This window comes from Carassius carassius, chromosome 5 (genome assembly GCF_963082965.1).
Source record: "Carassius carassius chromosome 5, fCarCar2.1, whole genome shotgun sequence".
Taxonomy (NCBI): Eukaryota; Metazoa; Chordata; class Actinopteri; order Cypriniformes; family Cyprinidae; genus Carassius; species Carassius carassius.
Genome location: NC_081759.1, coordinates 19978462 through 20000326, shown reverse-complemented (window position 1 = coordinate 20000326; position 21865 = coordinate 19978462). Strand labels below are relative to the sequence as shown.

Here is a 21865-nt window from a genome sequence, read left to right as displayed (position 1 = left end):
GACGGATCTGTTGAGAGCACCGTCCTTCTGGAAACCACCTGTAAGGGTACTCCACGACTGAACCAATCCGGGTTCATCCAAGGCTCCAGGGCTACTAGACAGGCCTGGTTGACCCTGATGCGAAAGCGGCCGTGCCGCCAAGCATGAGGTGGGACCCGGAGTTTCAACCAGTATTGCAGGGGCCGCATTCGTAGGAGGCCGAGCTGTAAAACTGGGGAGGCGGAAGCCATCCGCCCTAGCATCCTCTGAAAGAACTTCAGAGGGAAACAGGCTTTGTTCCTGACAGAGGCCTTGAGCTGCTGAAGTACCAGAGCGCGCTCCGGTGATATGACCGCCCTCATATTGACTGAGTCGAAAACTGCTCCCAGGAACTTGGCATGCGTTGGCTGGGGAGCAGTGAGCTCTTGGTGAAATTGACCCTGAGTCCTAGGCACTCTAAGTGGCTCAGGAGCATGGATCTGTTGTGGTCTAGCTCGGTTCGTGACTGGGCTAGAATGAGCCAGTCGTCGAGATAGTTCAGAATGCGGATTCCCATCTGTCTCAGAGGGGAAAGCGCCTCGTTCATGCACTTCGTGAAAGTGCGGGGAGCTAGAGACAGCCCAAAGGGAAGGACTGTATATTGGTAAGCCACACCCTCGAACGCGAATCTCAAGAATCGTCTGTGATGGGGGGCTATCTGGATGTGAGAGTAAGCATCTTTCAGGTCCAGCGAGAAGAACCAGTCCTCGGGGCAAATCTGCGTGAGGATCTGCTTCAATGTCAACATCCTGAACTTCCGTTTCATGAGGGAGAGGTTCAGGTGTCTGAGGTCTAAGATGGGTCTGAGACCGCCATCTTTCTTGGGGACAAGGAAATAACGGCTGTAGAACCTCGATCCGCTTTCTGAAGGAGGAACTATCTCTATGGCTCCCTTCCTTAACAGCGCCATCACTTCGGTGCGGAGGACCTGAGCGTCATCCGGCTCTACCAAGGTCGGAATCAACCCGCAAAAACGCGGGGGTCTTCGGGCGAACTGCAGTGTGTAGCCATGTTTTATTATCCCCAACACCCACTTGGACATTCCGGGGACAAGAGGCTGGATGGTGTCGGATGGCAGGCCGCTGATTAGGGGCCTGAACACTGACGAGTGTGGAAGAGGAAAACTGCTCTCTTTTTGAAAATGTGAAATATTTATTGTGTTCGCCATAACAATGGCGCTTTGCGTGGACGCAACAACGGTGGGCCCAGGTCGCATAGCAGGCAGGCGAGAGAGCTTCTGGGGTGGTCCGGCCGTGGCGGGACTTTGCCCCTTCCTCTTTCTTCCCCAACGATCAGGAGGATTTAGAGGGCATGGGTCCAGCACAATCCTTTGCCGGGGGGCCTGACGTCTAGGTGGTTTAGCGCGCCTAGTGGGGCGAGCTGGGTGCTGCTCCTTAGTGGGCGCCGCCAGGGCAGGAAGTGTGGTCTGCTTGGGACAACTTCTGTGCTGCAGTGAAGCGCTCTGTAAACCCTTCTACGGCTGGCCCGAAGAGACCGGATGGAGAGACTGGGGCAGCGAGAAAGGCCACTTTGTCGCTCTCCTTAATCTCTGTTAGGTTGAGCCAGAGGTGGCGCTCCAGCACAACCAGGTTGGCCATGGATCGTTCGATGGCCTGGGCCGTGGCTTTCGTGGCGCGCAAGGCCAAATCTGTGGCGCTGCGGAGGTCGCGAAAAGCAGGTTCACTAGGACTAGACTCATCCAGGGAACGGAGAAGCTTTGCCTGGAACACTTGTAATATGGCCATGGTGTTTAGCGGGCTTGGCCCGCAGAAGTGTAGGCTCTGCCAGCCATGGCAGAGGTCGTCCTGCAGGACTTGAAAGGAAGGGCTCTCTTGTTTTTCCACCCCACAGCCGCGGGGGGACAGAGGTGAGCAGCCACGGCCTCGTCCAGGGGCGGCAATTGCTCATAGCCCTTCTCCTGAGAGCCATCTACTGAGCTGAGAGCTGCAGAGGAAGTGCGTAGGCGGGCTGAGTAGGGGGCGCGCCACGACTTTGTCAGCTCATCATGAACCTCAGGGAAGAACGGGGCAGAGCGCTGGTGGGGGGCCTGGCGGCGTCCGGGCAGGTACCACTCGTCCAGCCGGCTGCGTGTCGGCTCTTCAGAGGGGGCCCACTCCAGTTGGAGTTCCTCAACGGCCTTTGAGAGGATGCGTAGAAGCTCGGCATCCATCCCAGCTCTGGCGTCGATGGGCTCTAGTGACGGCAAGTGGGCGGGGTCAGAATCACCGGCCCAGTCCTCCGTTTCAGAAGCCGTGAGTGACATGGAGTCGTCAAGTGGCTCGTCCTCCGATCCGCCAAAAGAGACAAGGTCGATCGCTTCAGCCGAGGGACGCTGCTCTGGGCGTGAGAAGAGGACAGGGGACGGCTCTCTCATCGGAGAGGGTGAGGCACGCGGGTGCTGAGCCGGCGTGAGCTCACCCAAATCCGGGCGCTGAGCCCCTCTTCCCCGCTGTCTTTTCCTGGCCGGCTCGCGGGAGGAAAAAGACGGGGGGGGGGGGGGGGGGGCGCGAGGGGCGGGATCGCTTTCATTAAAGAAAGCAAAGAAAGCAGTGAGTGCAGCCTCGGCGTGGGGTTTTCCCAGGCAGAAAACACACTCACCATGGCCGTCGTCATCATGCACATCATGCAGACGGCGTTAGAAACGCTCTTTTAGAGCGGTGAAAACCGCTGGAAAAAGCTCTTTTGTGATCGCGGATGGCGGCAGGAGATCACTGAGAAGCGGCCGGAAGCGGGAAGCGGACGGCCCGAGATCGGCGCTAAGAGCGGCTGTCTGCGAGAACGCCGGCACTGCAGGCAGTCGGCGGTCTCAGCTGGTCCGCTGCGGTGCCTCTTCGACGGCGAGAGCTCGTTCCAGGCGAAGGCGTTCAGCAAAGATCCAGCGAAGTGAATTCGTCGCTGAAGGAGTAAGATCTGATTTCCTCTGGCGATTGCCTGCTTATATAGCCATTTTGGCAGGCTTTGGCGCGCTGCATCGCCACAGGCTCGCGCAGCTACGCAACGCTGTCATTGGTTTAAAAAAGTTTACAGATTAAACCAATGGCAGTGCAGTTGCACTGCGTTATTGAAAAAAGGCTTCAGTATCGAGGAAAAAAGGAGCTTTTCCCCATACGCAGTATGAGTGAAGTATCGAAAGGGAACAGAGACTATACAGCGTGACAGTACTACAACAATGACCTTACTTTCTATCAATAAGCAGCAAATTAGTTTATTGTTTATTGAGGGAAAAATCTTCTAATCTAAATTGTTACTATATATGCTTTAGAGGTATTTGTAATTGTTAGTTAACTAATAGTTATCTAATGTTAACAAATGGTTTCCTTACCATTACATGTTTGTGAAAAATGTAAATTACCTTTTTTATAATAGTGTACAAATACTTTATGATTGGACACAGGTTTTTTCATGAAGGCTGTAAAACAGTCAAAAAAATAAATACAATTCTGGTTTGCTGGATTTAAATAATTTTTGGACACTTCTAATACAGGCTTAGACCCCAGCTATAGTATATAAACTAAAGACCAGCTAATTCTGGCTTCGAGGCTGTTTAAAGCTTTCTCTTTTAAGCATAGGATGGAGTTTTTAATGTGGTCCATTAAATAACCACCTCGCAACCACCTAAATGTCCTAGCAACCCTATATCAATGAAAGAAAATACTTAAAAAACTATACTTTGCATAGAAAAATTTATTTGGGCAAAACCACTTGTGTTTGTTTATAACATTTCATAAAAAAAATTAATTAAGGCCAGTAAGAGACCTGGTTGTGAAGACAGTCAAACCATAATTAACTCTCTGAGGTCTAAGGGTATTTTTGGGGCCTGGAGAAGTTTTGTCATGCCCTGACATTTGTGCTTTTTTCAGTTTCTTATACACATCTAAATGGCTAAAGTCTCACTGTAATCAGCACAAACTGGGCTATAATAATATGTGAGCAGCGTGTATGTACATGATTGTGTTTTTGAGAAAAAAAAATGTTATGCGTGGTTAGTGAAAAACTAAAAATGTTAAATCACTTGAATAAGGCAAAAAAAAAAAAAAACATACAGACCATTGGTTCCCGGGACTTTTGAGAACTGGAGCTTGTAGCCTAGAATTTTTCTTTCTAAATTATGTGAAAATCATCTTGTTTACTCACTCACAGATAACAATATGTTGATTTAAATTTTCTTGAACACTTTTTGTTTGTAAAAGTCATATGCGAGTAGGCGTCAACTATCATGAATATCATTGTGATTTACACCTGAGAAGACAAAGGCCTGCATAATGAGCTGCATAATGAGCCTTTCAGTCAGGTTTGTGACTGAGAGAGAAGAGTTACAAGAAAGAATGTGAGGACAAAATAAATATATATACTTATGTTTGTTTTAGAATATATATTTAATTATCCCACAGCATAATTTAATATTCACTTGGGAGTTTATTAGGAACAATCAAAGCTGACTTTCAAACTAAATTTTTTGCATCATTACTCCAGTCACACAATCCTTCAGAAATCCTTTTAACAATCTTATTTTCTACAAAAAACATTTATTTTTATTATTATTATTATTATTATTATTATTATTATTATTAATGTTGAAAAGAGCTGAGAAAATTCTTTTCAGGTTTTTGGGGGGGATAAATTGAAAGAACAGCGTTGTTTGTTACATTTGTTACAGTTACATTTATTTGTTACATTTATATAATTTATATCAAGCTTTTAAATGGTAGTGTATATTGTTATTGAAACTTCATAATGTTTCACTTGATTATACATTTAGTCAGGAACTATAGTTTGGAAAAAGTCTAACTAGTAAAATGTTTACACGTTATGTGAAAACTAGTATATATATATATATATATATATATATATATATATATATATATATATATATATATATAAAGAGACTTACTCATGTTTATGATCTCTGCTGAATAAAGCACTTCACTAAATTTTTTCTGAGGTAATCCTCATCACATCTTCTTGGGGTGAATTATGTCTTATTCCTCTCAGCACGAAGCAAACAGTAAATTAAAAAACTTGAAGAACAATCTTGCTGCGTTGTCTTCTGTTGTGTGGACATATTAAAGCCGTGCGCCACAGTGAAACATTAGAATCTGAACAGGGTGTTCAGCGTGGGGGCGTGGTCACATTAGAAGATAATGGACATCGCGGACATCGCATTGTTTTCATATGGATTACTTTATCACAGAATATTTGTTTTTGGCAGCACTTGTTTAGTTTAAAAGTAGACATGTCAGGCTTTCTATGGATATCTCTCATGTCTCTTAGTTGAGTATTCACGGGGTTACAGTTCATTTTAATGACATGTTTTTAAATGAAGATCAGCACAGACAAAGGCTGCAGACAGCACACCTTGTTTGTTATCTTTATTTTATAAATGCACAATGTTTTGTTGTTATTATGTCTGTATACAAAAAAAGTAGACCCTTTACAGATTCGATTGATGTATTGCTCTTATCTGTACGATCAAAACTAAAAGTGTAATTTAGGTCCTTTTCGGGGCTATCAGGAGAAAATGCCTCATAACTCGTATACAGATTAATCGACTTCAGAGGGTTAAACTGCATCAAAACAATACAGTAGACTCAAAAACCTTGTGCTGACATTATGTGGCATGGTTTAAGTGGAAAACCTAGCTTTATTGAAAGAAAATTTTCATAATATTTGGATCTTTAGCCTTAAGCATTGGCTGGAAATAAATCTTCGACAGGGATAAGAGTGCTATAAAATAAAGTTAACTCCAAGTTCTCTAAGCTAAAAATTGTCTTGTTTTTCTTTCTTTTATAACTGGGCTTTTGAACACATAGGAATATGTTCATTCAACATTAACAAACTCAGCCCCTTGACCACATCTGTTACTGGATATCAGTCTCATAGACGTCCTTGGTTGTAATAGTGTAATTATATTAAACTTTATTGTCGTCACAGATTTACTGAATGGGATGGAAAAAATAGACAGTTACTGCAGGAAAAGAAAAAAAAGCGTTTTGCTTTTACTCAGCAAGAGGTGAATGACCAATTGGGTGGAAGACCTTTGGCACAGACTGTGAAATGGAAATAGAACAAGCTGCGTTTTTGGAATTGGAGGCGTCCATTCATAGCTACCTGGAAGAACATCTGTGTCTGCAATAGTTTCATGAAGCTACATTCTAGGGTCAATAGAGAAAAAAAATATATTGTTCCTTTTTCTGTAGCTAAGGATTACATAACATAAATAGTGCAAAACAGTTCAGATACTACAGACTGTCTTGGATTGTCTTCATTTTGGACAAAAAAATCCAACTGTCAGATGTTTTTAAAGATGAACTAAATCAAGTTTAAATTGAGTGGCTAAGAGCTACGCTGTCTTGGTTTATTTAGTAGCGCTCAATATCAGCAGAAATCACATAAATAGACGTTAGAGATTTAAATTTATGAATCAAGTTCCCAGTGGAGTGCCACTGAGATATTGTATTAAGTCTGCTGTCTGCTGTTCAGCTGTATCATCACATGGGCTTTGTGAAGCCATGCAGAATTTTTTTTTTGTTGTCTGCATGAAATCTGATTTTTGTAAACCATATTTACTTTAATTAAAATCAGATTGTATTTCATGCTGGTTGTAATACAGCATGTCAAAAAGTAAGACATTAACATTTGATAAAACTAAATAAATATGAATAAACAGATACATATAAATAAATATTATGAAATATGCAAAAGTAAGAAAATGTTTCAAAATTAACCATTTTTAATGGCAATGGTCTGAAAAGAGTGTAATCATTATTAATAATAATATATCAGTTTTAGTAAGAAAGAAAACAATTTAAAAAATACTTGTCGATAAGTTACTGTAGTTATTTTTATGCTTTTGCAATTGAAGAAAAAAAAATGAGACTGTTATGACTTGGTTGTAATCATAGAAAACTATTGGTGATAGTGTAAAAGTATAGTGTTGATAACTTGATAATGATGATAGTGTAAAAGCTACAATAGTGTACCAAATTTTTTAACTGAATAATAAATATGACATAAAATAGGCAAACACAGAATGGAGGCTTTATCTTTGGAATTTCTGTCCACCACACATATACAGCATCATACAAGCACAGAAACAGTTGCTTCCTTTTATTATGGTACCTTTAGCGCACACATGTGGGATCTATTTGTTCTCTGTTTGTGCATGGTACAAATGTAAGCACCAATGGCAAGACACATTCTCTTTTTCATGGCAATGAATCCTGGCCCTCATTCCTACTCTGACTCTTAGTTCTGCACTGGGGACTTCCCTCCCCATGCAATATATTTCCATAGTTTAGGAGGAGGGAGGGCATTGTTCATTGTCCTCCACAGAAGAGCACTCAGTTCCAGTGTGGAGATCACAAGACTGTGTTGTATGCATCTAACCTGTCTTTGATCGCTTGTGCCAAACTATGATTTGTTTTTGTTTACTCAGAAGAGTCCTCACTAATAAGGTTTCTTTAAGCAGTGTTTTGTAAAGAGATCTGTCCCAGCAGGCACAGATAAACATCAAAAATAGTTGATGGAACAGTTGACACTGGCACAGCAGTTGTGGGTAGACTGTTTGCTCTAAATCACATACAGTATATAGCCACAAAATTTATTTGGATACTGAAACCATACTTAAAAATGCATAAATGTCATTGAATTATATAACAATATATCAAACCAAATAGCATTGACAAAAAAAATTGTTTATGTTTTAAGTTGTTTAATACATTAATAAATGTACTAATAAAGTTACATACAGTATGTAACACTTTAGTATAGGGACCAGTTCTCACAATAATCTAGTTGCTTATTAACATTGTTAACGTATTGGCTGTTTATTAGTACTTATAAAGCACATATTCTGCATGACCATATTCTAAATCCCTAATCCTACCCAAAACCTGAATTTAACAATGACTTTACTAGCTATTAATACGCAGAAAATTAGGAGTTTATTGAGGCAAAAGTTATAGCTAATGGTTTGTTTATGGCTATCTATCTATCTATCTATCTATCTATCTATCTATCTATCTATCTATCTATCTATCTATCTATCTATCTATCTATATATATATCTATATATATATATATATACGGACTGCATATGCACTGCAGACGGAGTATGTGTGAAACAGGCGTGCGTCTTGTCAAGGTTTCCATAGAGAAGCTTCTTAAAAAAAAAAAAAAAAAAATTCCCTGAAGCAAACCCCTGCGGCATCTTAGCTGCATCCATGTTAGCACGTCACGTTTTATGTGGTAATTTCACAGTAGGCATACACACAGGTTTAAAGACTCATTCTCTCCCCCTACAGATTCGGCTAGGTATACATCTGCGCTAAAATATCAAGGTGAAAGTCATCATAGCTTGCGTAGTATAGACCCAGCTCCCAACCCAACTTTGAGAATAGATTAACACCGATATTTTTTTTATCTTCCGATAAGAGTCTCCTGTTAACGCAGCATGTTAACGCCGATAACGGAACACCACTAATATATATATATATATATATATATATTTATTTATATATATATATATATATATATATATATATATATATATATATATATATATATATATATATATATATATATATATATATGCTGTATTATCATTACAAAATTTGGGCTTTTTGGACTACATTATGGCAAAATTTTTACCAATACTTTTATTTGATCAACATACCATAATAATAGTAATACTCTGAAATGTTATTACAATTTAAAATAACTGTATTCTATTTAAATATGTTTTCAAATGTAATTTATTCCTTTGATAGCAAAGCTGAATTTTCAGCATCACTTCTCCAGTCTTCAGTGTCACATGATCCTGCAGAAATCAATCTGATATCCTGCATTATAACGCAAGAAATATTTCTTATTATTATCAATGATGAAAACATGAGTAATATTTTTTTGTGGAAAGCGTGATACATTTTGTCAGGATTCTTTAATGATTAGATTGTATTTATTTAACAGTTAAGATTTACCATTGTTACTTTTGAACAATTTAATGCATCCTTTAATATATATATATATATATATATATATATATATATATATATATATATTCTGCAATAAAAAATTCTATGCACAATGTACTTGTGTTGGAGTGTTATTCAGTGAGCGCTGAACCTTGCCATAGAATTTCCATTCCTCTTCTTGAATTCTAGTCAATAGAAGTTTCCTCTCTGTTATTGTAATCCCAAAGGTTACTGCCAAGTACCCAGCCAAGACACATAACACCACATGATTTTTCACTCACTGTGAAGGTGTCGATGATGTCTTCATTAAATTTACAGTCCCTAGATGTCTTGGTAGAAGGAAAGGTTCTTAAAGTTGTACCTCTGCACATGGAGGAGTTGAGGACTGCCATGAATGTTCCTGTTGTTTTGGACCTTGAAGAGCTCCTTAGGTCGATTCTGAATTGTTTTTGTTCATTGGTTCTTGTTCTTCTTAATGTAATAGTTCACCCAAGAATGAAAGGAGTGATTCCAAACCTGAATATACTGTACTTATATATAAGTACAGTACTTATATATAAGTACTGTTGTGCAGCATGTTCCGAAAGAAAGGGCTTGATCTTCTTGATGTTGAATAAAGCAAATCTGCAGGATCGGACAGTTTTAGCAATGTGGTCTGAGAAAGTCAGCTGATCATCAATCATAACTCCAAGGCTTCTAGCTGTTTTTGAAGGAGTTATGGTTGATGTGCCTAACTTGATGGTGAAATTGTGATGAAACGATGGGTTTGCTGGAATCACAAGCAGTTCTGTCTTGGCAAGGTTGAGTTGAAGGTGATGATCCATCATCCAGGAAGAAATGTCTGTTAGACAAGCTGAGATGCGAAAGCAACCGTCGGATCATCAGGGTGGAATGAGAGGTAGAGTTGAGGGTCATCAGCATAGCAGTGGTATGAAAAGCCATGTTTCTGAATGACAGAACCTAATGATGCCACGTAGACAGAGAAGAGAAGTGGTCCAAGAACTGAGCCCTGAGGCACCCCAGTAGTTAGATGTTGTGACTTGGACACCTCACCTCTCCAAGATACTTTGAAGGACCTATCTGATAGGTAAGACTCAAACCATTGAAGTGGTTCCTGAGATGCCTTTTGCCAGTAGGGTTGATAGGAGGATCTGGTGGTTAACCGTGTCAAAAGCAGCGGACAGATCAAGCAGGATAAGTACTGAAGATTTGGATTCTGCTCTTGCCAGTCTTAGAGCTTCAACAACTGAGAGCAAGGCCGTCTCAGTTGAATGTCCACTTCTGAAGTCAGATTGGTTGCTGTCAAGGAGGTTGTTGTTTGTGAGAAATGTAGAGACTTGGTTGAACACAGCTCGTTCAAGTGTTTTTGCAATGAAAGGAAGAAGGGAAACTGGTCTGTAGTTCTCTAAAAGAGATGGGTTGAGGTTGGGTTTCTTAAGTAGTGGAGTTATACATGCCTGTCTAAATGATGAGAGAAAAACACCAGTGTGGAGGATGTGTTGATGATGTGAGTGAGTGCAGGTACAACTGCAGGAGAAATGGCTTGAAGGAGATGAGATGGAATAGGATCAAGCGGGCAAGTAGTAGTGTGATTAGAAAGGATGAGTTTTGAGACTTCTGCCTTAGAGAGTGAAGAGAAGGATGTAAATGAGTGTATGTTTGCTGGTGATATGAGCTTGACTGATATATATATATATATATATATATATATAAAACCTATTAACACATATACAATTTTTTGCTCTTTACGAGAAATTTGTAATGTAGCAATTACAGTGCATAGTTGAGTTCATGCGGTAAACTCATAAATATAAATCCTGAAGAGGTAGCTACCAAATAAGCATAAAATGTTGTCTTCCCCTCATTATGGGCTGATATGAGAGCTAATTGGCCGGTCACCAGATCATTTAAGCATCTGCTCAGCCGTTAATGAGATGGTATTAGTTCGGAAGTGGCTCGCTGTTAGAGTGGAATCTGCTGATGTGCAATTTGAGACCTGTTATGTTTCTCTACATTTATTACTTTTCCATCCCTCCATCCTGGGAACATTTGTAAACCGCTGGGATTGTACATGCTGGTTTCACTTTGTTCCTGTGACTCACTGGCAGACACATTGAATGCAAAAGCAAATTTTCATTTCATTATGTCAAAAAAAGAATGACGTTACTTGTGTAACGAGAACATACTGTCAGCTTATGGTCATTTAATAGCTGTTTGTGGGAAATGATTAAGTTCCTTTAGAATTACTTAAGTTCAGAAATGATGATTATTTTCTTTTCGCTCTGTATGTGGAAACCCCCCAGGATGTGATTAAGCAAATGTTTGAGAAGTGACTCCCTTAAAGGCACATTATCCTTGTTGTAATTTACCTCCTCTTGTTTGACAGACTATAAATGGGAGTGTTTATATCCTTTCGCAACACTCAAGCTGTCTCTCTCTCTCTCTCTCTCTCTCTCTCTGCTTAGGGACAAAAAGGTCATCCTGGTCCCTCTGGCCACCCCGGAGATCAAGTGAGTTCCTATGCCACTACTTTTTTTACTTTCCACAAGAGGAGACTTTAAGGAATTTATAACACTAGAGGATTGATAAAACTATGATCTTTACACAACCAAAGTAAAAATCCCAAAGCTGCCATCACATTCACCATTGCTTTGCAAACTTTGAAAGAGCAAATCCATTCATTCTGAAGTGAATTGGGAAGAATTTCAGCTGATAGAATTTCCTTATGCAATTTAATTTTTGTGGTTGGCAGAATAGCTTGGTTTTATTATGTCATTATTCCCATTATTATATCTGTGGCTTTCTTTTGCCTGGGAAATTTGACTGTGCAGATGTGACCACACCTTAGCTCTGAATATTATCTTGTCTGTTTAGAAGACAGGATGATTTCATTTGGGCTCTCATTTAGAACTTTTCAGATCCTTTGAGACCTTAGATGGAATGTATGTATACAGCTCGAGTACTATTTTTTTTACTGAAAAAATGCAGGATTAAGGAAAGTAGCAGACTAGACTCACAACAATGATTTAAAATGCTTTAATTCTTTTGTTGCAATTTTTTAGTGACAGTAAATTAATTGACATCCCTTGTAAAATATGCATGTGACAACAAATCTTTCATCTAACCAAACCTCTTTGCTACTCAGTTGAGATGCATTCCAAATCATCCACACATGCATATATAATAAATTACATGCTTAGCAATGGACACATTGAAAACTAAAAAGAGACTGTAGAACTGATAAAAAAAATGTATTAAAAAGTTTTAGAAATGTAGACTTTCCACAGATATCTGGAATTTAGAGTTGTTGAGTTATAGTATTATAAAAATAATATCAAATGCTTTCATCTTTGTTTCATAATCTCACAATTCTGTGGTCGGCCACACACGCTCCATTTTTGTCATATTGACAAAAATGGCAACACATGAAAAAAGACTGAAACTATTTACAGACACACAGAAGAAAAACATGTTGTTTTAATAGAAAGGCCATTCACTCCTCTCTCTTTCTCTCTCTCTCTCTCTCTCTCTCTCTCTCTCTCTCTCTCTCTGTTGTGCTTTTTATCTTTCTTTTTGTTTGTTATGGCTTTCCACAAGTAGAGCTTCCAATGCTAATGACATATTTATTGTAATGGATTTTTTCCTCCTTGTATTCTGTTCATTCTCCTCTCTCCACAGGGAGAAAGAGGACCGGATGGAAGCCCGGGTGCCAAAGGTTATCCTGGCAGGCAGGTGCAGTAAATCTTCTGTTGTGCTGCTGGCTTTTTAGAGCTTGTATTAAACTAAAACAGCTTGCTCTGCCAATATGACTACTTACTTTGACATAATTTTGAAAAATGACAATTGTTTTTGGAATTAAAAGGCAATGAAAATTTAATATTTTGAGCTTAGTGTGCTAGCACTAAATTGATCATCTTTTGGGTGCAAAGGCATGAATGATACCTGATCTTTTGGAAAAGTCATTTGCAAAGGATGATTCTCCCACTTTTGATAGATGTTCTCCCTCTGCTGAGTCTGCATGTGATCAGCCCCAGCTTTTCCAGATTACCAGATTCACATATGCAACTTACCAATTAAACATTCTGGTAGTTTCCAGTCTTACATAACTTCACAATGAGGCCTGTTTTGGAAAATCCTATTGGAATTTAGATTTATGTAGATTTTTTTGTGGACTTTCAGAGAATCAGCTGATTTAACTTTTTAAAGGGATAGTTCACCCAAAAATGATGGCATTTAATTGCCCTCAGGCTGTTCCAAACCTATATGAGTTTCTGTCTTCTGCTGAAAACAAAATAAATATTTGAAAAATGTCAGTAACCAAAAAGTTGATGGTTGCCATTGACTTCCTAAGGAAAAAATACTATGGAAGTAAATGGGTACCGTCAACTGATGCCAGAATTTTCATATTTGGTTGAGCTATCCTTGGCAAAGGTTAGTTAAATCAGCACATGCTACAAAAGCACACATCCCAGTTCAGTTTAGTTTTAGTTTTAGTTTGGCAAGTCTAAAGTGGGAATTGTGAGAGGTGTTGCCAGAATTGTTTCACAGTTCTCAAATATGTCCTCCAAACACTTGATAAGTCTTAAGGAGGACATATTGATTGGCACTAGATCAACTTATTTGCTACTTTCCACCTGTTCAGCACCAACTCCAATTTTTTCTCCACTTTTTTAGTGTATTATACACAGAGTACTATGGAGTTTTAGCTTTCATGAGCATATTTGTAAAATCGCAACATATGTCATCATAACTGCTTTGTTTGTGTTTGGTAGGGTTTGCCGGGGCCTATAGGAAATATGGGACCAAAAGGTGTATGGGTAAGGGCTAAATGAGACTCTCTATTACCTGTTTTGATATACCTGTATTGTCTTGATATATGTTTTTAACCTGAAATCATTAAGACTGTGTTGGCTATAAATGAATCTTCATGTATTTCAGTTCAGTTAAGATGAGATATTTTTGCATTCCATGTTTGTTCCTACTTATAAATGTGCCTAAAAGTGATAGAGCTATTATGTTCAGGAAGTTTTGTAAGGACTGCTACATTTTTTGTATTGAAACCTTTTTTTCCAGTTTGGAAACTCTGAAAAGCACCAGAAAAGGAAATGGTTGTAGACATTTAAGGATCCGTTGTTGGGAGTTGTTTTCATTATAAAACCTCAGAACATCAATTCTGAAAGTATACCGCTGTCAGCTGGGTTTTATATTATAATTCCACTAACGTTTTAAAACCAGTTTGGTCTTGTAAAGTATATGGCAGCAGTGTACATCCAAAGCCTTTTTTTATTATTTCCCTTAGTGGTAATTTTTTTTTTTACTGTATTCAATAATATGTTAATGCATTTGTAATAAATATATTTGTAATAATGTTTTATTTCATTTAGCTAGTTAATATTTAATGGTTTTCATTTTTATAGTGCTTTGTATCATAAAATGCATACTTCCCTCATCAATCTTTGTCTTTTTCTTTTCATGATTTTATTGTATGTTCATGTGTATTAACCTTGTGACCCAACCTTAGCCATCCAGCTGAATGCCAGTGTGATCCCTGGTGTGAGGGTATGTGCCCTTGGACTACATCGTGGAAGCCAGCACCATGCAGTCCATGGGCATATACACTTGCCTCAAGGCCTAGATCTTCACCGAGCGTCCAATGTCCTCAAAAGACCTTTGCAAGTTAATCTGCACTTTATCAAGGGATATTCCGACCATATCACTCTTAAGTCTCTCTGTTTTTTTCTTGTCTTCTTACACTCCCCATTTTTAGGGCTTCATTGGAATCCCAGGCGTCTTCGGTCTCCCTGGACCTGATGGAGAAAGAGTGAGTTTTGCTGTTGTTTCTGCACTCAAGTGATTTTCTGCTAATTATGGATGTCATAAAGAAATGCACAGCAAATACTTTGAATCTGAATGGAGTAGAAATATTCAAATGATGCACAGATTTAGAAAAATCTGAACACAGAAAAAAAAAAAAAAAAAGATAACACGCCAAATGTATGTACAAAACAAACAAAAACTTAAGTGTAACGACTGTTATTAAAGTTGTGCATTAAAAGTCCATTGATGATCTCTAGTTTTTAGTAAAACAGTGTGGCATAATGGAGATGTATAGTCTTGGTTTTAGATTCCCCTAGAGGAAATATTACTTAGGCAAAGCCCACACACTTCCATTTGCGCCTTACATCATCACGTATCATTCTTCTTTATAATGGTGGCTTGTAAATCCAGAGCACTTGCTTTGAATAGGAATCCTGGTGAAAAGGGGCACGCTCCATTAAAACCACAGAGATCCCCCTTCAAAACAGTAGTTAGTCTCAGTTCTCACAATATTTGCTCAGGAACCTCGAGCTGGTGAATTCCGGCCTGCAATACTTTGTGGAAATAGCAATATAAGCCTCCGGGAGCTGGAATATGGCCTGTTGCGGATTAGCCAGATCATGTCTCCTATTTTCAGGTCCAGAGGGACAGAGTTCATAGAGATCTGAGAGACCCTTTTGTGTCCAGAACAACAGAAACTAAGACCTTTCAGCATTCACACAGTCTGTTGCGTCTGAGATTGGTAATTGATTAATTCATTGTGTGCTTTTTTTCTCATTTCTCATTTTTACCTGTCTTTCCATGCTCTCCTTCTACCTGTTGTCTTCTCTTAGGGTTTACCTGGTGTTCCTGGGAAGAAGGGCAAGATGGGTAGGCCGGTAAAGTTTTCTTTCACCATCCTCTCTACAGAAACTTCCGTGAATGACTTGCCTCTGATTTGTGTGAGAGAGTTTGATTCTGTTTGCGCTGACTTTATGACCCTCATTATCTTCAATCTTAAAGCAGGGTTTCTCAACCACTGCTCAACAGCCAGTTGGATGGATACATTAGAGTAATTCACCCAAAAATGAACATTTGCTAAAAATTTACTCAGCCTCAGACCATCCAAGATGTAGATGAGTTTGTTTTTTCATCAAAACAGATTGTCCATCAGAATGAGGACTTATATTTTAACCGGAAACAACTGTTTAAAGTTAAAAACATCTTGATGCAGTTATTTTTTATAAACAACTGTTTTTTGTTAACTGATGGACTGGAGTAGTGTGGATTACTTGTGGATTATTGTGATGTTTTTATGTTTTAGGGAAGTCGTGGCCTAGTGGTTAGAGAGTTTGACTCCTAACCCTAGGGTTGTGGGTTCGAGTCTCGGGCCGGCAATAACACGACTTAGGTGCCCTTGAGCAAGGCATCGAACCCCCAACTGCTCCCCGGGCGCCGCAGCATAAATGGCTGCCCACTGCTCGGGGTGTGTTCACAGTTTGCGTGTGTGTTCACTGCTGTGTGTGTGCACTTTGGATGGGTTAAATGCAAGGCACAAATTCTGAGTATGGGTCACCATCCTTGGCTGAATGTCACATCACTTTCTTTATCAGCTGTTAAGACTCTTACTCTGACAGCACCCATTCACTCCAGAGGATCCACTGGTGAGGTAGTGATGCTAAATTTCTCCAGATCTGTTCCAAAGATCAAACAAACTCATCTACATGTTATATTTTTAAGCAAACTAACATTTTTGTGACTTTTTTCTTTAAAAACATGATCACATTGCAGCCGACATTCCACATAATAGATAGATAGATAGATAGATAGATAGATAGATAGATAGATAGATAGATAGATAGATAGATAGATAGATAGATAGATAGATATTTTTCATTGTTGCTGACAGTCTGTCTTGGCTGTAACTGTTTTATTTTGTCTAGATGAGTAATACTAACTTCCTACTAATTAATTACAAAGTTTTCTCCATCTGCACACCCATAATCATTTTCTATTTACCAAAATGACGTTGGTGCTCTAAGTCTGCATATTTTCAAAAGAACTAGACATTAAGAATTCAGGCTCATCTTTTTCCAAAACAACTTCCAATTATGTGCAGTTCCTTCTAGACTCAAGGCACACATGCAGTGCCAAAGCACAGATTCATCTGTTCTTAATAAGCAATTCTCTAACTCTGCAGTTCTGTTTGATAGGCAGCACATGCACCTCGGCTGCAACTCACTGTTTGCCTTGTTGGAGGACAAAAAAAGATCTCCACACAGCACAAGTGTTGACTTTGGCCTCGAGACAAGCACACGTTTTGCACACAGTGAAGTGCGACGTCATAGCTCTTGTCCTCTTATATAACGTAACAGTAGATAGAGGGGAAACAGCGCTGTCAGCGAATCCCTGCCGGTCCTCCTCTCGCTGCTCCTGGTCGTTGCCAGTGCAAGGAAACACTGGAATTTCCTGCAGGGCTGACAGAGACGAGAACTGCTTGTTTCTGTGACTCGGCATCAGGCTCTGTTTTCACAAAACAAAACTTCAGTGCAGCAGCCACATTCTTACATTTTTATTAGTACATTAATAATTGTTGTTGTAAAAGAAGGTATTTTTGTCTTGACATCCTTTAAAATATTTAACTTTACATTTTTTTTTAGACTTTATATATTTATAGACTGCAAATATTTAATCTAAAATAATATAAATTAACATTAATATTCTGAAATTATATTACTATTTAAGATTTAAAATATTATTTATCCCTGTGATGGCAAAGTTGATCTTTCAGCAGCCACATGATACTTTAGAAATCATTCTTATGAAATATGTTGATTTGGTGCACAAATAGCATTTCTTATTAGTATAAATATTGAAAACTGTTGTGCTGCTTAATTAATTTTTTTTTGGCGTATACTCACGTTTACTATTGATTTGTTGATCACTTTTTCAGATAAAATTTCATTACGTATAGAGCAGTTCATTCACACATTACAACAATTTAAAACATTTAATGTGTTGTCAGTTATTATTGTTAATCTTTCCTATATGGAAAGCATGGCTAAAGTTCAAAAGTTCTTAAGTTCTTACTTAACCATACTATCCACAGTAGAAATAGTACTACAAAAACCTGTTTTATTAACGTACTTCAATAGTGGTAAAACAATTCTGGCCACTAATATACTCCATCCAAAACCACCTTTGTAAAATGAACAATGCTGCAGTGTTCCCATTTTTCAAGAACGTGTTGGCTGTATAGGAGATTTAGTTGGTGGTTAGAACTTATTCTATCCTATTGCTGCTTTCCTGTGGCTTTTTTGTATTTATTTATTTTTTGAGATCCAGTTTTTCAATATCCCATGATTATGGAGTTTTTCTGGAGTTACAGAGGTTTGCGCAGGATTAGAGTGAAGGGACAATGTTTACCATGTGGGCAACTGGAAACAGCAATGCACAAATGTTATCTGCCCTGAGCCTAAGTGCGGTTTCTTCAAGTCTTGCTCTGCTAAGCTCTGCTGTCTCTCACATTTGTGTGCTTAGGGCTTTCCAGGAGATTTTGGGGAGCGAGGACCACCAGGACCTGATGGAAACCCAGTAAGTAGTGCTACATCAACCACCTGGCCAACTGCCATTTGGGGAAACTCAAGTTTTCTAATGCTCAGAGAGATTTAAGCATAGTTGTTAGGAGTTATTTTATTATCAGGTTTAATGTATCAGAATACTGCTGCACAGTGAGAGAAAAAAGTCATCCCAAAGTCTCCTAGCCTCTGCATGCCCTTTTCCTGCCTGTCATACACTGTTATACACATACGGTTATACAAGCTGACCGGGCCACGCAAACCTACACTCTTATAAATACCTTTGATTTCTGCCACCACAATTGCACACACAAGCCAGTTGGACGTCGGTGTATGCAGCTCAGCATTGAGTAATATTGGTAATGAGGAAATCAGCTGTCACTACCGGAGTCTACAGCAGATATCTGTTTTAGCCATTACAGGGGTTGCTTCACTTCTGATCGTTATGCCATATTCTTTACCTCTTTTTTCATCTTATTCATGTTTCCATGTACCATAATATTCAGACATTCAGTCATTTTTCTGTCACTGATTTGCATATTAGGAAATGACATCTTATATACAAAAGTAGAATATCTTAGCAATCTATAAAATGTGCATTGTCAAAAATTATTAGCAGAAAATTCTAATGCAAACACATTTCATCAGCTTGTTAGTGGCCTTTGCTAAGCCTTTAATTACAGTCACTATTGCTCATTCTTACAGTAAGGAATTAAAAAAAAACTATTTAACCTTGAGTATTAGACTACAGATAGTCATGCACAGTTTCTGTTTTGAACATCCAGTCTTTTGGCTTGTTAAAGAGATGTGAGCCATTGTGCCATTCTATTGAGTTCATCCCACTGAATATTTATTAGGTTACTTCCTTTTGTGTTCTGCAGACAAAAGTCAGTCATGAGAATGAGTAAATGAACTGTCCCCCTAAAACTCTCCAATCATTTCGTCTGCTTAAATCCTGCTCTTTCTTACAGTTGACTGCAAGCTCACATTCACATCTGTCCCCATCCAATCAACATTGGTGAATTTGATAATTCACACTGAGTGATCGTCACTTGCATGAACAAGCACACATTTGCCTCCGATTTCAAGCATTTGTTGGTGATTTCCCAAAACTTGTCGGCCAGTGAAAATCGGGGCTAAAATTGCGCCATGTGAACTCGGCATTAGCAACATCCTAGCAGCCGTTAAATGGATAGTCCACCCAAAAATGAAAATTGTGTCATTAATTACTCACCCTCACGTCAGAACACAAATTAAGATATTTTAGATGAAGAGTTTTCTGATCCTATATAGGCAGGAACGTAACTACCACGTTCAAGGCCCAAAAAGGTAGTGAGGACATTGTTAAAACAGTCTATGTGACATCATTGGTTCAACCGTAATTTTATAAAGCTATGAGAATTCTTTGTGTGCACAAAGAAAACAAAAATAATGACTTCATTTAGCAATTCTTCTCTTCCATGTCTTTCACGTACATTCACAAAAGTTCCATGACGCATGCATGTGTTGCTGCTGACGCAGGAGCCGGCGTTCTGATGTAGAACCTGCATTTGCTGTGCCTTTTTTGCAAAGAGAGGAATGCAGAAAGCTCTCGGAAGGTGCACCATTCACATACAATGAAGTTTTGTTAAAAAAAAAATCCTGGGTATCTTGCAAACATCCCATTTCAAATATACGCTTTTATGAACCTTTTTTTTCCAAAGCTGAGCTGGCAGTAGCTTAGCGTAGCGCTAGGCAGACCGCCTGACTGCCTGCAGTAGTGTAACCCTAACCATATCGCAAACGTAGAGGGCACGCACACCTTCACCTCAATCCTTTTTATTCATCAGTGGTCACTCAGCAAGAGCAGCCGACCCCGTAACATCTATCTGCTCACTTTCAAAGAACAAGGAAAGCGAAAATACACAGGGGATTTTTTTAACCTGCTGCTGAAAGAGGAAGTAGGTATGGCAGGTAGCAGCGGGCCAGTCACGCCACACAACAAGCCTGTCTCTGTACTCCACAGCATGCCTCTTTCATTGGCTCACTGAGGGATAGATGCAGGCAACAGATTAGCTTGCTATCAGTGGGCCAGTCACCCCCACACCACATACTACACATCCAGCATCCTCAGAGCGAATGATGTGCCAGTAACACTAAGTATCTGCTCATTGTTTCTCACAGGGGGAGATGGGTGCCCCAGGTCCTGTTGGCATCCCTGGTTTTATTGTGAGTAAACAAACATTCACTTATTAACTTTAAATCTTCTGGATCTGTTTTTTGCCTTCCTGACAGTGATGCTTTCTGATTTTTTTTTTCTGTTGGCCTGTGACTATAATGTGTGCATTGTACATTTTCATGCTTGTCTATGCTTTTTATATTTCATGGCAGGGTGATATGGGTCTTGTTGGAATTGTGGGTCTTCCTGGATTAATAGGACCAAAGGTGATTACATTGAAATTGCTATGAACATCCATGCTGGAAAGACTATTTCAAACTAGCCTAAAGGGATTTGCTGGTTTTAGTTGATTTAGCATGATTTGGCTGGTCTCCCAGCCTAAAAAGTAGCCAAAACCCTTCTAAAACAAGAAAAACACACCAATCTAACCAGCTTGGTCAGGCTGGGAGAAATCAAAGGAACTTAACTTACAAATTGCTTTCTTATAGTTGTCTTTGCACTCTACACTGGAATAACAACATACATTTTAACATTTTAACATGATTATTTTAACAATTGAAATCACACACAGTAGTACATAATACTTTAATTCTCAACACATTATTTGAGTGAATTATATATTAATATGGATTATTTTCATAGCAACAAATGCTTTAAGCAACACTGTTTAATAAATGTACAGACAAGTTCGGTTTGCATTTAAGGAGCAACTGATGGTTAAAGCGTATGACCTCCAATTCATAAAACAATTCTACCAATTCTTCTTTTTAACAATTGTCTGTTTGTTATCTTGCAGGGTATACCAGGAAACCCAGGCGATTCTGGACTGAAAGGTGATAAGGTGATTTGAATAACCTTTATTAGCTTTTGCTTCTTCTGTATTTGATTGCACAAAGCCACTATTAACAGAGCCTGAGATTAGCTGTAACATGCTAAGATGCTGTCAGTCACAGATACAAAAAGTTAAAAGTCAGTAAGAATTTTTTTAAAGCACTTCACTTCATCAAGGATGCATTAAATTGATCAAAAGTGACAGTAAAGACATGTATGTTACAAAAGAGTTCAACTCTGTTGAACTATCATCATGGAAGATAAAAATTAAGCAGCACAACTGTTTTTTAGCATTGATAGTAATGATAAGAAATGTTTCGTGAGCAGCAAATCAGCATATCTGAATTATATCTGAAGGATCGTTTGATACTGAAGACTGGAGTTAAGGCTGCTGAAAATTTTGCTTTGCCATTACAAAATTAAATTACATTTTGAAATATATAAATGGAAACAGTTATTTTAAATTGTAATATTTTATAATAGTACTGGTTTTACTATATTTTTGATCAAAC

The 21865-nt window shown here is 38.9% G+C and overlaps 1 protein-coding gene across 2 annotated transcripts in view; it reads left to right on the top strand.

The window, feature by feature from the left end:
* LOC132140948 (collagen alpha-1(XXVII) chain B-like) overlaps positions 1-21865 on the top strand; it is a 100580-nt gene that overhangs the window by 38817 nt on the left and 39898 nt on the right. For both annotated transcript variants that reach the window (XM_059550044.1, XM_059550045.1), the window contains exons 8-16: positions 11456-11500; positions 12669-12722; positions 13763-13807; positions 14758-14811; positions 15641-15685; positions 18327-18380; positions 20528-20572; positions 20735-20788; positions 21319-21363. In XM_059550044.1, the coding sequence (XP_059406027.1) occupies positions 11456-11500; positions 12669-12722; positions 13763-13807; positions 14758-14811; positions 15641-15685; positions 18327-18380; positions 20528-20572; positions 20735-20788; positions 21319-21363 (441 nt within the window). The remainder of the gene's footprint in view (positions 1-11455; positions 11501-12668; positions 12723-13762; positions 13808-14757; positions 14812-15640; positions 15686-18326; positions 18381-20527; positions 20573-20734; positions 20789-21318; positions 21364-21865) is intronic.